This window comes from Panicum virgatum, chromosome 7K (genome assembly GCF_016808335.1).
Source record: "Panicum virgatum strain AP13 chromosome 7K, P.virgatum_v5, whole genome shotgun sequence".
Classification (NCBI taxonomy): domain Eukaryota; kingdom Viridiplantae; phylum Streptophyta; class Magnoliopsida; order Poales; family Poaceae; genus Panicum; species Panicum virgatum.
Window position 1 is genome coordinate 48,265,723 of NC_053142.1, and position 14,768 is coordinate 48,280,490.

The window sequence follows — 14,768 nt, forward strand, 5'->3', positions numbered from 1 at the left end:
GTAAGATTCACCCTCCAAAGGTACGGACATTCATGACCTTGTGCTCCTTGCTTAGTCTCCATGCTAATTTAGAATCATTCAGATTCCCAGAAGGTACAACAGTTATATCTTAACAAGCCTCTGCGTCTTGTCTGAATGCCGATCACTCAATCATCTTCTCGGTTGAACAGTGTGTACATCATGTTAGTGTAAACGCATTCTTGTGAATGCTAAATTTTCTTCTTATATTTGTGGTTATGTTCCTTGTATCTTGCATTGTTCCTGTTGTAAATTGTTAGCCCCTGTAAGTAATAATGCTGTCTCATAACCAGTGTAACCTTCCATGGAAATAACTGAACCTGCAGGTGTTAACAATTCGTGAAAATTTGTTATGGCACGAATTCTCTTGTACACACTAACTAGTGTTGAGTGAAGCAGTCATTTCAAGCCACGATAGGTCAACTGAATGGTCTGTTAGAGGCTTAGAACAAACAGTAGAATACATTGTCCAATTCATGTGCTACTAATCACCAGACTGCTGATAGTTTGTTGACTTAATTTCACTTGTGATGGTTTAAACGCAAATCGAATTAAAGTTCATTTAAAATATGGTGAACTTTGCTCATATTTGTTGAAGATGACATTTCATCAGTAGCAGGTGGTTGTATAGTCTGATTGATATACCAAGTTTGCCAATCATGACAGGGCATAACTTACGCAATTTGTTACTCAAGTCTCTGTGCATTGTTACTCTTTGGTCTTGAAGTAGTGGTGTCAATGTAACATGCTCCATCTTTCTTGAGTTACATATACGTTTGACTAGGCCTAAGCTTTTCTTCAAAGCAAAGTAGTATTTCTGTATATCAACTTGATAAGCTTAATGATCAAATAGCACTGATCTTATCCTGGCTCTCTCTATTTTTCTACTTGATGGTTTGCTCCTGTGAGATGGGCACAATCAGCCTGAACTTGAAATAAATTTTACTCCATTTTATTTGGAAAAAGAAAATGCATGTTCGTCAATGCATTTGTGTTTCAATATATTTAGCTGATATATTGTTGTTTGGTTAGGAGTTGATAATCAAATAGACATATGTTCTTGACATTCAGAATCAGAAGGATCCCTACTAGAAAAAAGTAGCTGTCATATATTGAATAAATTAATTCCTTTAAACTAGTAGAGGAGATAGTTTCCTTTTTTATTTCTTCTCCCTTTGCGTGCATATTTTTTCAGAAAAAATAACGAATGGATATAGTGATAACCCAAAGTCTACTTTCCTTGAGCAAATCCATAAACTCGATCCACTGGAAAAAAAAGAGTTCAGTGGATAAACATATGGTTAAATCACTACCTAAAGCTTCAACCATTTTCCAGTGTTTTTTCAACATATATGTATACATTAATAAGAGGAGCATGTGATCGTTTATAAGTTTTTGGAAAATTCTTGAGTCCCATAACCATCCCCTTGAAACGAATAGAAGCAGTTTTCCCCATATCCCCCCTCTTGTACTAATATTTTATAATATTTCATAACCATCAGAATACAGTTTTTCATTGTGGCTTGCTATGGAATTGGAGATCACAGTCAACCTACCCCCAACCCCCCCTCCCCCCCCCCCCCACACACACACAAATTCAAATATACTAGAACATTGCGCGGCGTTGCCGCGCAGAAATATGCCCTCTAGTTCAGGTTTATTTTAAAAATTGAACTGCAAAAAGTCTGGGGAGATTTTCGTAAAATTGGTAGACTGCGGGGGTTATTTGGTAAATTTGGCGTCGACGGAGTACCGGTCGATTACTTAAAAGTTCAAGGGTTTTTCATAAAATTGATGGACTTCAGAATCATTTTGACAAAGTCCAGGTTTTTTTTACAAAATTCACGGAGTACGGCACGATTACTAAAAGTTCAGGGTTTTTTTTTTTAAAGTAAGGCTCCACAAAGTCCGAGGGATTTTCCGTTAAATTGATGGACTCCGTGTTCATTTTAATAAAGCTCGGGGGTTTTTTTTGCAAAATTTACGTTCCTATCTATTTCTATCGCGATCCGACGGCCGATATTTTCGGAGATGACGTGGCCCATCTCCCTGGCCGCGAACGCGACTAGGGTTCAGTATAGAAAGATTAAACTAGAAACACATTAAACTAGAAACACATATGGGATCACAGCTAGCAGCTTAGAGTTCAAGTCTTTGATGTGGCACTTTTTAGCAACACGCTGTACTCTGCATCATCTTGAGAGTGTCGATTACACAAGTGCACTGGCACGAAGAATCTCCCACCCAAAACTAATACTGTCGGCGACACATAATTTGTAGTAACCGGTAAACTAGCATCCCTTCAGTTATGGGAATCATGTGCTTATTACCGAATGTAATATGCTCCACCTGATCCAAGACTTGCACATACTGTTCAGGTCCTATGCATGAATACATGCCATAGGGCTCCTGAAATACCGATCCCTAGGCACATGGCTAACTCCTAGGCCATATGCTGACTTCATCATATAAGAATAGAATGCAACTTCAAGGGCATCTGGGCTTCTGGAGCCACTACACTAATACTGAAGAAAATGGCTGGCTCACCATCATATATGTACAACCTAAGCAACTGAACTATAAAGCAGACTGCAAGTTCCAGCTCACCTCAAAATCAGCAAGAATCTCTCATCAATCATCATGCCTAGTCGCTTTGCATCGCTCATGATGCACAGCATGGTTTTCAGACTCCTCTTTGGATTTGTCCTCCCTCTCTTCCTACAATCCTCATCGGTGCTATCCAATCCATTAGTATTAGGACTCCAATCCACATCATCAGGGCTGCCCAATCCATCAGGGCTGAGGGTTGGCTTTTACCGGTACACATGTCCAAATGCGGAGGCCATTGTTCGTGATGAAATGACCAAGATCATCTCTCAAGTCCCAAGCCTCGCTGGCCCGCTGCTTCGGATGCATTTTCACGACTGCTTTGTGAATGTAAGTGAGATCATTTTAGTATGTTCTGGTCCTTCTGGACTCTTTCAGCTGTGTTCAAAAGGTATGTGACTGAACGATTGAATGTGCTATGCTGCAGGGTTGTGATGGTTCTATTCTTCTGAATAGCCTAGGGGGATTACCATCCGAGAAGGAGGCGATACCGAACCTCAGCCTGCGAGGCTTTGGCACGATCGACCGTGTCAAGGCGAAGCTGGAGCAGGCCTGCCCTGGAGTGGTGTCCTGTGCTGATATCCTGGCTTTGGTAGCAAGGGATGTTGTTGTACTGGTAAGAGCTTATACGCTGTTTGTTGATCTTTGTTCGTTAGTTCATTTCTTTAAGAGGAATTTGGTCCATTAATTCTTCAATTAGGAGAAAATTAACCTATTTTTGCTTAAGTGACTCCCCTATTTGGCTGTATCATGCTGATAATGGCTTTTGCTAATTGAGATAGATCATCTATTCATCTTCATATAATTAGTGGTCAGTACTCAGGAGTCTTCCTTACTTCTGATAACGACTGAACTTAATCCAAGGTTCTTGTTCACCTTCTTCCTGTGCAACAGACGAAAGGGCCTCACTGGGATGTTCCAACTGGGCGGAGAGATGGGAGGAGATCGGTGAAGCAAGATGCCTTGGACAACCTCCCTCCGCCCTTCTTTGATGCAGGTCGGAACCTGTACCAGTTCTTCATCCCCAAGGGCCTTGACGCAAAGGATCAGGTGGTTCTGCTAGGTAATAAACTACTCGTCATCTGATCCTCAATTCGATGCGATGATCTTAGAACCTAGATGATTGGCACTGGTGCGTCTCTCCTGGTTTTTATTTAAACCCCGTGCTGATCCCAACAAATCCATGGTAGTAGCGTTCTCCAATAAAGGTGATACTTTGTAGAGCAACTGTGAAGCAACTTGTTCATGAAAAAAAAAGGCAAAGTCAACAGAATCGGGAAACACGAGACCATGTAGTTAACAGCTCAAATTATATAACATCAACGTAAACTGTAGCCTCAGATCTGGTTAAATTGTAATTGCAATGTGTTTACCATGTTGTTCATGTTATATTGTGACCCAAATTCATTGCACAAAAGGAAAGGCCGACTTCCGATGTAGCGAAGCGGAGGCCCGTCGCCGGGAGGCTTGGGCCGGAGCGATATACCGTTTAGGGTTTACTCCTCGACATTCTATTCCTCTTGTAAGCCGCCGCTAGGCGTTGTAAACATACACTCGATATAGTGAAAATTTGCTGGCTGACGCCTGTGGTTTTTCCCTTTCGCATTGGAAGGGTTTTCCACATTAAATTTTCGTGTCTCCTGTGGTTTGATCTTCTTGTTCTTCGCCGTTTATTCGCCGTCGTTTATAACAGTTCATATTCCTTCTCATGATCATACATGCATGGTTACTGACTGAGACGCCTGTGTCTTGTTGATCCGAAACAGGGGGACACACACTGGGGACCTCCCACTGCTCGTCATTCGCCGACCGGCTGCACAACTTCAACGGCACGATGATGCCAGACCCGTCCCTGGACAGGCGCTACGTCCCGCGGCTGAAGAGCAAGTGCAGCAACCCCGGGGACACGACGACGCTGGTGGAGATGGACCCGGGCAGCTTCCGGACCTTCGACGCGAGCTACTACAAGCACGTCGCCAAGGGCAGGTCCCTCTTCACCTCCGACCAGACGCTCATGAACGACCCCTCCGCCAGGGCCTACGTCCAGCGGCAGGCCGCCGTGGCCGACGCCGGCGCCTACCCGGCCGAGTTCTTCGCCGACTTCGCGGCGTCCATGGTGAAGATGGGTGGCATGCAGGTGCTCACCGGCGCGCAGGGGGAGGTCCGGAGGCACTGCGCGTTTGTGAACTAGAAGATGCGTGTATAGGTATACGTATAGCCTCGGTGATTCATGTGTTGGGTTGTGAGGAGGATTGTTTGATTAGTGGTTAATTTTCTTGCATGTGTGTAGAAAGATCATTACCGTGTTCAATTTACAGGGTGTGAGCGCATCATGTGTTCAGTCCATTTGTAATGTTTTCATGACATCAAATAAGCAGCTTCTGGTTAGTTCAGTGACGAAATAATGATGTTTTGGTGCCTCTGTTTTTTTACTGCTCTTATTTAAGAAGTTGGGTGTTTTGAAAGAAGAACATCTGTAAAAACAGAGTTTAGTGTCATGTTGCTGAGCCTCCGTTGTTGCAAGCTCGCAGAGTTTTTTTTAAAAAAAAAATTACGAACGCACAATCACAGAGTGATGATCGGCCGAATGATGAATAGGAAACTTGAGAGATGAAACATGCTTTGTGGCCACTTGGCGAATAAAGTGCACATTGTGCAGTATAGATATACAGTATTCATGAAGTGACCCTATCTAACGGGTGAAGCATAAAAGGTCGTTAAGCTACCTCCACATGGTCATGGACCATCTCCATCTCCTCCGGTCAACTTGTCAATCTTACCTCGCACTCCTCCCAGCTGCACTTTCCAGCCTATGATCATTCCCTATCAAATCTAGTACTCTGCTCAGCTAATTCATCAGCAGTTCATCATGGATTATCGTACATTGGTACCTTGTCGGTACCTTGGTTTGCCGCTGTGTTTGGGGCGCACAACAAGGGCCGATGAACAAGTTCTTATTGATAAGATTGGTGCTCAACTTCCGGGCTGGAAAGGTCGTTTACTCACCAAAGCGGGAAGATTAACCTTAGCGATCGACCTTGGTCAGGTTTCCAAGTCAAGGTCACACAGGCTGAACTTGATCTCTTCAGAACTTGTACCTCCATAACAGTGGGTAATGGTGAAAGAACATGTTTTTGAAAGGACAGATGGCTTTCTAGTCAGGCTCCTATGGATATTGCCCCTTTGTGCTACAGGCTAGCATGGTGTAAGAACAAGACAGTCGCCCAAAGCATGCAACAGAACAGCTGTGTCGCGGCTCTAGAAGGAGAGCCACAGCCGGGTGGCGTAGTGCACCCGCCTAATCCCGGAGGGTGGTTACTCGGGGAAACGCAAGCGATTAGTCAGATCTACTCATGAAGCCAGAACATCAGAACACTCAGAAGATTTAGAGTGGTTCGGGCCGCCGGAGCGTAATACCCTACGTCCACTGAGAGTTGTATTGTTCTTGTGTCTGTGGATGAGTCTATCCTCTACCTCTAAGTCCCTTTTCCAGACTTGAGTCCTTCTCTAACGGGCGTCTCCCTTTTATAGTGCAAGGGAGACGCGTACATAGGCGTTGGACCCCGACAGGTGGGCCCAACGAGGATGTATAGTATACCACGAAAAAGACATTAATGGTGCTACAGTGGTTGCGAATCTCTCCTCGGATACGCTTCATCGCACTGTAGACTCTCTGACCGAGGGGGGGTCTTCACTTGTCCCATCGGCGAGGCGCCCGTTGAGGCAGTGTAGGTTGCGGCGTAGACTGTTAGGTCTACCGCGTACGCGTCATGATGGGCAAAGCCGAGCTGTCGTGTCTAACTGGCGTAGCAGACTGACGCGCGTGGCGTGGGCGGCGCCAGCGGCTGCACTGTGCGCCTTGGTAACACGCGATCAACAGTACAGCCTGGCAAAAGTCGCCTCGGGCTCTGCTGTGGCAGAGCGCAGTTACGTCTCCCGCATTGAATGCGGTAGGTGGGCGAGTCTTCCAGTGAAGCCGTACGACCGCGCGAGTGTCCATACCTGTGGATACGTGGCGACTCCGGACCCCCCCAGGCGGGGTGTCTGTTCCATCCCGACTGAGGGGTCCGGATAGTATATGGGGTCCGGGACCCCGTGGGAGGTCCCGGGCCACCGGCTGTTTTGTCTGAGCGCTCCCTTCTCCGGGACACGCGGCGTCACCGGACCCTTCCCTAGCAAGAAATGGGTCTGGGACCGCTGACCGGGTGAGAAGGACTTCGGACCGCGGGGGTCCGGCAGCTCAGGCCGTCAGCGCGTAGTTCAAGGATAACTGGGAGGCTCTCGCCTAGACACAGCAACACCTCTGGGACTCATGGTGACACCGAATCCGTCCCCGAACGGGAAGCGAGTCCGGGACCGTTGGTCCGGTGAGATGGAGTCGGACCCCAAGGGTCCGGCTGCTCAGCTCCTTAGGACGTAGTTACGGTTAACTACGCGAGTCTTGACATAGCAAGAGGGGGTACCTTAGTTCAGAGGTACCGACAAGCTGGATGCAGGGGCTGCAACGTATCAGCACAAGTGAGGAGCTTTACCAATTTGTTGATCTCTGGGAGAAGCTTCAATCTGTCCATCTTACTTCCCAACCCGACCAGATCACGTGGTGGTTCACGGCAAATGGTGAATACTCGTGCCGCTCCACTTATCAGTTTTAGTTCCACGGCTCCCACCTGGATTTCCACTAGGACAAGATTTGGCGACTAAAGTGGAGAACAAGTGCAAATTCTTCCTATGGCTTTTCATGCAGCGAAAGCAGCTGACGGCGGACAAATCATCAAGCGGGGCGGACAAGCCAACCCGATATGCCAGTTGTGTCGAACGCGCAACGAGAATGCCTCGCACCTTGCTGCCAATTGCTCCTACTCAAAATCTGTATGGACACATATCTCGCAGGTCACAGGGCAGCAAAACCTCCTTGCACCAATCACTGACTTGAAGACCTGGTGGTCCAGCCTGATGTCCGACTCAATGGAGAGATCATCACTCACATCATTTGGAATATTTGGAAAGAACGATGCCGGCGAGTATATGACAACAAGGCGATGACAGTGATTCAGCTTACTAGTTTAATTCAACAGGACGTTGCCGCGCTTCGCTTAGCGCGATCTTTACCCCTGTAAAGAGTTTTCTCGTGTTCCTGCAGTTGTTTGGCGATCAAGTCTTTTCACCACCTTTTTCTTACTTTTCTAGCTTCGCGTTTGTGTTGTAAACACTTGTTTTTCTGTCTGCTCCTACTATAACGAAAAGGCAGAGCACCTGCCAAATGTCCTAAAAAATTATCGTACATTGACTCCTAGTCACCCTGCTAATGGTTTGGGTTGAAATGGATTTTGTGGATTGGGTTTTGATATGGATTGTGTTTGGGTGGGTTTAAATGGGTTGAATTAAGTAATGAATTGGGGTGGAGTGTGTTCTATATAAATACAGGTTGAGATGGGTCGGAGTGGGTTGAAATGAATATTTTGTCCAAAATAGTATGACCCTAAAATTAAAAATTACGCATTCACACCATAAATTTTTTGAAATTGACTGAAATTTATTGAAGATGATTCAATATGACTCGCAGATACTTTTGGCAAAGCAGTGTGGTTAGATCTATACGTGGGCCCCACACAAAGAGCCGGACCCTATAAATAAAACCTCGCGTTCACACTATAAAATTTTATCATAATTGATTGAAACTTGTTGGAGATGACTCAGTATGACTGGCAGCTATTCTGTGCAAAGCAGTGTGGCTAAAACTACACGTGGGCCCTGTGTGAAGAGTCGGACTCTGGAAATAAAACCTCGTGTTCACACTATAAAACTTTATCAAAATTGACTGAAACTTGTTGGAGATAACTCAGTATGGCTGGCAGCTACTCTGTGCAAAGCAGTGTGGCTAAAACTACACGTGTGCCCCATGTCAAGAGCGGAGCACTAAACTAGTGGAGAGAATTAGACGCAGTAGTTCGAAACCGGTTTGTTTGGGTTGAAATTATTGGTTTTGTTTGCTTTGGGAGTAAATAGGAATTAGTTTGGATTGGTTTGGGTGGAATAGCAAGTGGATGGAATTGATTTGATTTCTAAAGTATATTAATAATGAAATGGTTTGATGTAGTTTTGGATTGGTTTCCAAACCAGAGTGAACTCCTAGTACTAAGAATGGATCAACCTTTTGTTAACGCCGAGGAGCTAGTGAATCAACTTGAAATTACCAAAGCAATCGAACCTGTATTCTACTTGAGCCTTTTCACCACCTTTGCTGTATGCTCCTCCAATTAGGGATGGCAACGGGTCGGGTTTGAGTCGGGTGGAGTGTACAGGCACCCAAAACCGAAACCCGAACTTAAAACCCGAACCCGATCCGAACACCGATTCGGGTCAAAATCCATACCCAAAATCGAAACCCGCAGATACCCAAAACCCGATTGAATACCCAAAACCCGATTGATTACCCAAAACCCGCTTTTATATGGCAACATATTAAGAGCAATAAGTACATTTTATAAATATATACATGATATATATAACATTTACATGTATAAACAAGATGCAATAAATAATAAATAATTTTCTAAGTCAACATAGAATAGATTTAATAGTCTAAGTAAACAAAGTTATTACTAAATATACTATAAAACATGAGGTTTTACTCCAAACGATTATCCATTGGGTATCCGCGGGTGAAAAATCAAACCCGAAACCGAACCCGATAAATTTCGGGACCCCGAACCCGAAAACCGTGGATGAAAAATCATACCTGAACCCAAACCCATAAAACTCGAAATCCGCGGATATCCGACCCGAAACCAAACCATTGCCATCCTTACCTCCAATCGCAGCCAAAAGAGCCAAGAAAGTTGTCGAACATACCCTACACTAACACACCAAGAAAACTACCACCTAGCCTAGCCGCCATGGCTTCCTCGATCAGCTTTTCTTCCCTCCGCTCTCGTCAAGGAATCGCCATGTGAAAAAGAAACCATCCGGAAACCGCGACAGAGAATGCCCGTACGTGTGCACGGCTATACATACGCCTACAGATCGCAAGCAGATCGAAGCTGTAGTGCGTGCTGTACACCGCGCCATGCCGCCGGAAGCCTCCTCGTCGACGGGCTTCATCGCCGGCCGCACCCGGCCGCTGCCGGCGGAGCGGCCGCACCTGACGCGGTGCACCAAGCTGCTGTGCTCGGCGTTCCTCACGCTCCTCCTCGTCGCCGGCGTGATCGTCTTCGTCGCCTACCTCGCCGTCCGCCCGCACCGGCCGCGGTTCCACGTGACGGCCTTCACGGCGTCCGGCATCCCGTCCGGCGGCGGGCCGGTGGTCCTGTCGGGGCAGCTCGCCGTCCGCAACCCGAACCGGGACATCGCCTACTTCTTCGACCGGTTCTACCTGTCGGTGGAGTACCGCGGCGGCGACGTGGCCAGGGACCGGCCCCTGACGGCGGCGCCGCTGTACCAGCCGCCCAAGACCACGTCGCCGCTGCCGTTCGAGGGCGTGGAGGTGTCAGCCGGCGAGGACATGGCCAAGGACGCGGCGGAGGGCGACGGCAGGGTGGAGATGACGGTCAGGGTGCGGTCGCGGATCCGCGCGCGGCTGGCGTTCTGGGGCAACCGGCACTGGCACCCGCTCAACGTCCGCTGCGAGGTGGCCGTGGGCCCCGACGGGCAGCTGCTGGCCGAGTACCTGCAGAAGCGCTGCAGCATAGACTTCTTCTAGGAGGGGCGCCATTGCTACGAGCTAGTATAGTGATTAAGAACTGACAAACAGTGTGAATGTGCGATGCCCCGTGCGTGCGTGATTTTGTAAAGGGACAAACATGACGAGAGATAACAACAGTCAGCATCTTCTTTCATCAACCTAGGGACTAATTAGGGCTCAACAACAAAGCCTGTATGCGACATTACATTAGAGGAGTGAAAAATACATCTGCAGCCACATCAAGCAAATGGCGTGGGCTGATATATACATCCACGTCAGAACTAAGAGCAACTCCAAACATGTCCTCTTTCCCCTTTCCCTTTTTCAGGTTATATAGGGGAGCCCCCTTTCACAATTTCAGGTTAGGAAAGAGTTCTGCAGCAGATCCCCTTTCCCCCATCCAATCGTTCATGTTATATGGGGCCCATCTGTCAGCGGCTAAACTTTTTTTTTCTTTTTTCCTCTCCCTCCCTCTCCTCCCCCCACCCCCCATCTGTCAGGAACACCTACCACACCACCAACCCAGGAGGTGGGCTGGGTTACCTTTGGTTGAAGGTGCCACCGACATGTTCAGTTTCGAATTTGGATCATCGTCTGAACATAACTACACCACGTCCTGGTGTTTACACTTCAAATGCCACAGCATAAAAAAATTCCATTATGGGAATCGCACTCGCACACCCTGCAATGGAAAGCTGGTCGTCAACTACCATGTGTTACACAAGTGCGTTGATTTGCTAGGTAATATTCCAACCAGGGCACAACGACTCTAGGTATTAGCACAAAAGTAACAAGTAAAAGTGTCAACTCTACTGATGCTGGGACTAAAGAGAGGATCTTACCGCTTTATCTCATCCAATCTCGAGTACAAACAAGTGCCTCGATTGTCTTGATGCTTAACGTACTGAGGTGCTTGGGAATCACTGGACCACTGCTGGTGAATGCTGCTTCAGATTGAACAGCAGATGCTGGCATCGCCAGGATGTCCTGCGCAATAGCAGCAAGCGTTGGGTACTTCATGGTGTGGCACATCCACCAGTTCAAAATATCGAAATCATCCTTCCTTGGAACTAACCCATCCTCAAGATAGTTGTCAAGTTCCGTGGATTTCTGGCTACTTCCTTGCTCATTGAGGTGCTGATCCCAATCATCAAATGAGTCATTATCATCTGCATCAAAGGCTTCAGTTTTTGTAGCACCTCCGTTCGGATGATCCAAAGAACTGCAGTATTCATGGAAGAGTTGCTGGAGTGTTTCACGTATGTCAGATAAGTAGCTCGCTGATTTTAATCCAAAAGCTCGTTTTAGACGGAACTCAATGAAACTGATTTTGAATCTAGGATCTAGAATAACAGGTATACATAACCACAAGTATGAATTTTGCCAATAGTGATTGAACATTTCCAGCATCTCTGAAACCATTGTAGCAAGTTCTCCATGCTCATTTGATGCTTCCTCTTGCAAAACTGTTCGCACTTTCCATATCTCATTGAAGTACATATTTGATGTTGGAGAACTAGGGCTAGAAACAATTTCAATAACTCGATAAAATGTCCTCAAAATCTTGCAAATAGACTCAGCAACTCTGACATCTTCTGGAGACATCACTTCTTCAAAAGGGAATGATTTCTTGAAATGCAAAAGAACTTCAAGCCTAAAATAAAATTTGTGCCACCACTTGGCATCTTCCTTTGGACACTTCAAACTCATCTGCGAAATGACTTCCACAAGCTGTTGTTGATTCAATGATGAAGATGTACGTGCCCCAAAAAACTCCGTAACCATGTCACCAATAAGGTGAATGATATTTTGTTGCACTTCGGAAACAATACTATTAATGATATCATCCACACAAGCAATATTGTATAGCTTGCCTCTGATAGGAAGGTACTTCTTTTCGACAAGAGTTTCCTTTAGCTTTGAGGTACTTGCATCATCCCTAACCTCACCAACAGAAGTCAAGCTCAAAAGCTTCTGATCAAGATTCCAATCTCTAATAGCATCCCATATGATGTTGTATGCTCCACTTTCAGACTCTGGGACACAAGCCTCCTTACAATGTATCATCCTTTCCACATTGGTAGGTGAGGATCGAAACATGCCAAATTTGATTATCATTCTGTGAACTTTCCAGTCTTTACCAATAAAATGTGCTGTCAGACAAAGGTAATTTACTTCTGGCTCAGCTCCATCAGGAGTCCAGATACATGCTGAAAGAGAGACACGCTGGGAGGAAAGGGCCAGTTTATCTTTAAGGTTTGCCTTTTCCTTCAGAAATAGAGCACAGCAACACCCTTCCATGTCATTATGAGATACTGCATTAACCATAGGGTTGAGGTTCTTTACAAATCTTCTCATTTCTTCATGCTCTACAATTGATAAAGGATAACCATGCAAAGCTATCATTCTGGCTAGATCTTCATAAGCTGTTTCTTGATCAACCTTCCTTGTGCCTATGTCAGTAGTTGTGGTCATAAATGAGGTCCTCTGTTTCTTCAAGCTTGGAAAGTCTGGTGATGGGAAAGGTTGATGTGCCGGCACCACTTGAATGGGCCGGACTACAGGTGAATTGTCGCCAGAGCTACCAGACCTGAAAAGCTTGCTGTTGTATTCTGCCGTCTGAACATTCCCATTTGCCAAGGCAGGTGAGAGCTCATCTTGCCCCCTGAACTTCAAACCAGGTAGACTAGAAGGGTAAAACACACCCTTCTGACCACTTCGTGCTTGACAGGTCTGAAGATGTCGACTCAGATGACTTCTTCCCCCAAACTTATTTGCACTGAGGCGCTTGTGACAATGCACACAGTCTGCAGCCTGGAGCTTCCCCTCGACATAGATAGGTGAGAACTCTTTCCACACCTTGGACTTGAATCTGCTGGGAATTACTGAGTTTATGTCATCAAGTGTCTCAGAAATAATATGATTTACTGGATCACCCGGTGTAACCGGTTTATTCTCATTCACCAAAACTGCATATAAAATATGGATGGGTTACATACATGCCACCAGTAAATTGCCTTTAAGAAGAGAAATATCTGATCTACACCATGCTAACTGAAACCAGCAGGATACTAATAGACTCAAGTCACCCAGAACATCAGGAATCATCTAGGAACTAACCAACAAAACCTGAATAAGCAAAAGCAAAGTATACCACATGGGAAGTAGGAATCCTTGAGCCGCTGCCGCACCACATCCTCCTTGCCCGGGCAGATCTTCTGGTGCCGCCACAGATGGCTGGTCCCATTAGAATCCTTGCAGCTCATTCGGCTGCGGCAGTACAGGCACTCTGCGAACTGAACCTTCCCATTCAGGAAGATGGGCTTGTACTCCTCCCACACCTTGGACCTCTTCTTGTGCTTGTACCTGAACGTGCTGTGACTGTGCACCCCCTCAAATGCCGCTTCCGCTCTTATGCCGTTATCCTCCTCATCCTCATCATCATGCTCTTCGGGATGCTCCATGACTTGCTCGATTATAGGGTGCTCCATAGCTGCCACAGCGCAACATCAAAGTATCAAACAAGTGGACATCATCACCAGCATGGGTGGACCCAGTATAGGGCATGGTGTACATGATTTTTGCCAAAAGAAAAAAAAGAAATCGAAGTTAGTAGGTAAAATACATGGTCAGATCCGAATACAAATATCATACGTTAGAGGGGATTGGGGTGTTCGATTTCGCACAGCAGAAAAGGAACGGAAGGGAAGGGGAATGGGCCGACATACCCTTGTCGGCCGGCGAAGCGCCCGACGAAGAACACTGGCAAGAGCGGCGCCACTCCCCCTGTCGTCGCCGCTAGAGAGAGAGAGAGAGAGGCGTGGCCGCGTGGGAGAGAAGAGGAAAGAGGGGTGCTCCTGCTGTCTTTTCCGTGCGACGGGAAGGCCGCAAGTAGGGAGGCCCACGAGAAGCCCAAAAACGCAGTGGGCAGCCTGGCAGGTATGTGGGTCCAGTGTCCCCCCCCCCTTTTCGTTTCCATTTGTTTATTTTGTTCGTCACCTTTGCTAAAGTTCTTGGGAAAAGCATATTCAAAATATTAAAATAATATACTAAATATTCTGAAATACAAGATTGAACATTTTGGATGAAATACTTCAATATTTTACATAAAAATTGAAGCATTATATCAAAAATGCTGAACATGTATACTTATAATGTTGAAATACTACATTACGAATGTTGATTCTGAACAACATTGCAGTTCAAATGGATCCAAAACTCATTCACAGCTTGAAAGAAAAATATGATTCAAGAAATTAATTTATTATTTAATAAATATGTACCTTCCAAAAATTTAAGTGCTTAATTTAACACTTTGTGGAGGATATTTCAACAATTTAACATATGTTTATCATTTGATGTTCATAATGTTGACATTATAATATCAAATGTTAACATCGTAGATGGAGCCTTTTCTGATTGTAGGAACACCATTCTTGTATCAAGGAAGACGTAAGTGTTG

General features: G+C 45.9%; 3 protein-coding genes across 3 annotated transcripts; 2 read left to right on the forward strand and 1 right to left on the reverse strand.

Annotated features, from left to right (window-relative positions):
• Positions 1–2,143: 2,143 nt before the first annotated feature.
• Positions 2,144–5,040, forward strand: LOC120641864 (peroxidase 1-like). Its single transcript, XM_039918170.1, has 4 exons — positions 2,144–2,955; positions 3,053–3,241; positions 3,520–3,688; positions 4,392–5,040. Exons 1-4 carry the CDS (start codon positions 2,659–2,661, stop codon positions 4,814–4,816), a joined length of 1,080 nt encoding a protein of 359 aa, XP_039774104.1. The 5' UTR covers positions 2,144–2,658; the 3' UTR covers positions 4,817–5,040.
• A 4,644-nt stretch (positions 5,041–9,684) lies between these two features.
• LOC120641866 (NDR1/HIN1-like protein 10) lies at positions 9,685–10,741 on the forward strand. The gene has a single exon (XM_039918172.1). The coding sequence runs from the start codon at positions 9,692–9,694 to the stop codon at positions 10,322–10,324; it is 633 nt and encodes a 210-aa protein (XP_039774106.1). The 5' UTR covers positions 9,685–9,691; the 3' UTR covers positions 10,325–10,741.
• Positions 10,453–14,181, reverse strand: LOC120641865 (zinc finger BED domain-containing protein RICESLEEPER 2-like). The gene is made up of 4 exons (XM_039918171.1): positions 14,035–14,181; positions 13,461–13,799; positions 11,149–13,275; positions 10,453–10,988 (listed from the first exon to the last, which is right to left on the reverse strand). The coding sequence occupies exons 2-3, from the start codon at positions 13,795–13,797 to the stop codon at positions 11,153–11,155; spliced, it is 2,460 nt and encodes an 819-aa protein (XP_039774105.1). The 5' UTR covers positions 13,798–13,799; positions 14,035–14,181; the 3' UTR covers positions 10,453–10,988; positions 11,149–11,152.
• Between the last annotated feature and the right edge of the window lie 587 nt (positions 14,182–14,768).

Excerpts from the sequence above, each read along its gene's own strand:
- LOC120641864 (XM_039918170.1), top strand. The coding sequence starts at position 2,659 with ATGCCTAGTCGCTTTGCATCGCTCATGATGCACAGCATGGTTTTCAGA. Across the intron at positions 3,242-3,519 it reads CAAGGGATGTTGTTGTACTG|ACGAAAGGGCCTCACTGGGA; the intron begins GTAAGAGCTTAT and ends CCTGTGCAACAG. Across the intron at positions 3,689-4,391 it reads GGATCAGGTGGTTCTGCTAG|GGGGACACACACTGGGGACC; the intron begins GTAATAAACTAC and ends GATCCGAAACAG.
- LOC120641865 (XM_039918171.1), bottom strand. The coding sequence starts at position 13,797 with ATGGAGCACCCTATAATCGAGCAAGTCATGGAGCATCCCGAAGAGCAT. Across the intron at positions 13,276-13,460 it reads GGATTCCTACTTCCCATGTG|TTTTGGTGAATGAGAATAAA; the intron begins GTATACTTTGCT and ends TTTTATATGCAG.
- LOC120641866 (XM_039918172.1), top strand. The coding sequence starts at position 9,692 with ATGCCGCCGGAAGCCTCCTCGTCGACGGGCTTCATCGCCGGCCGCACC.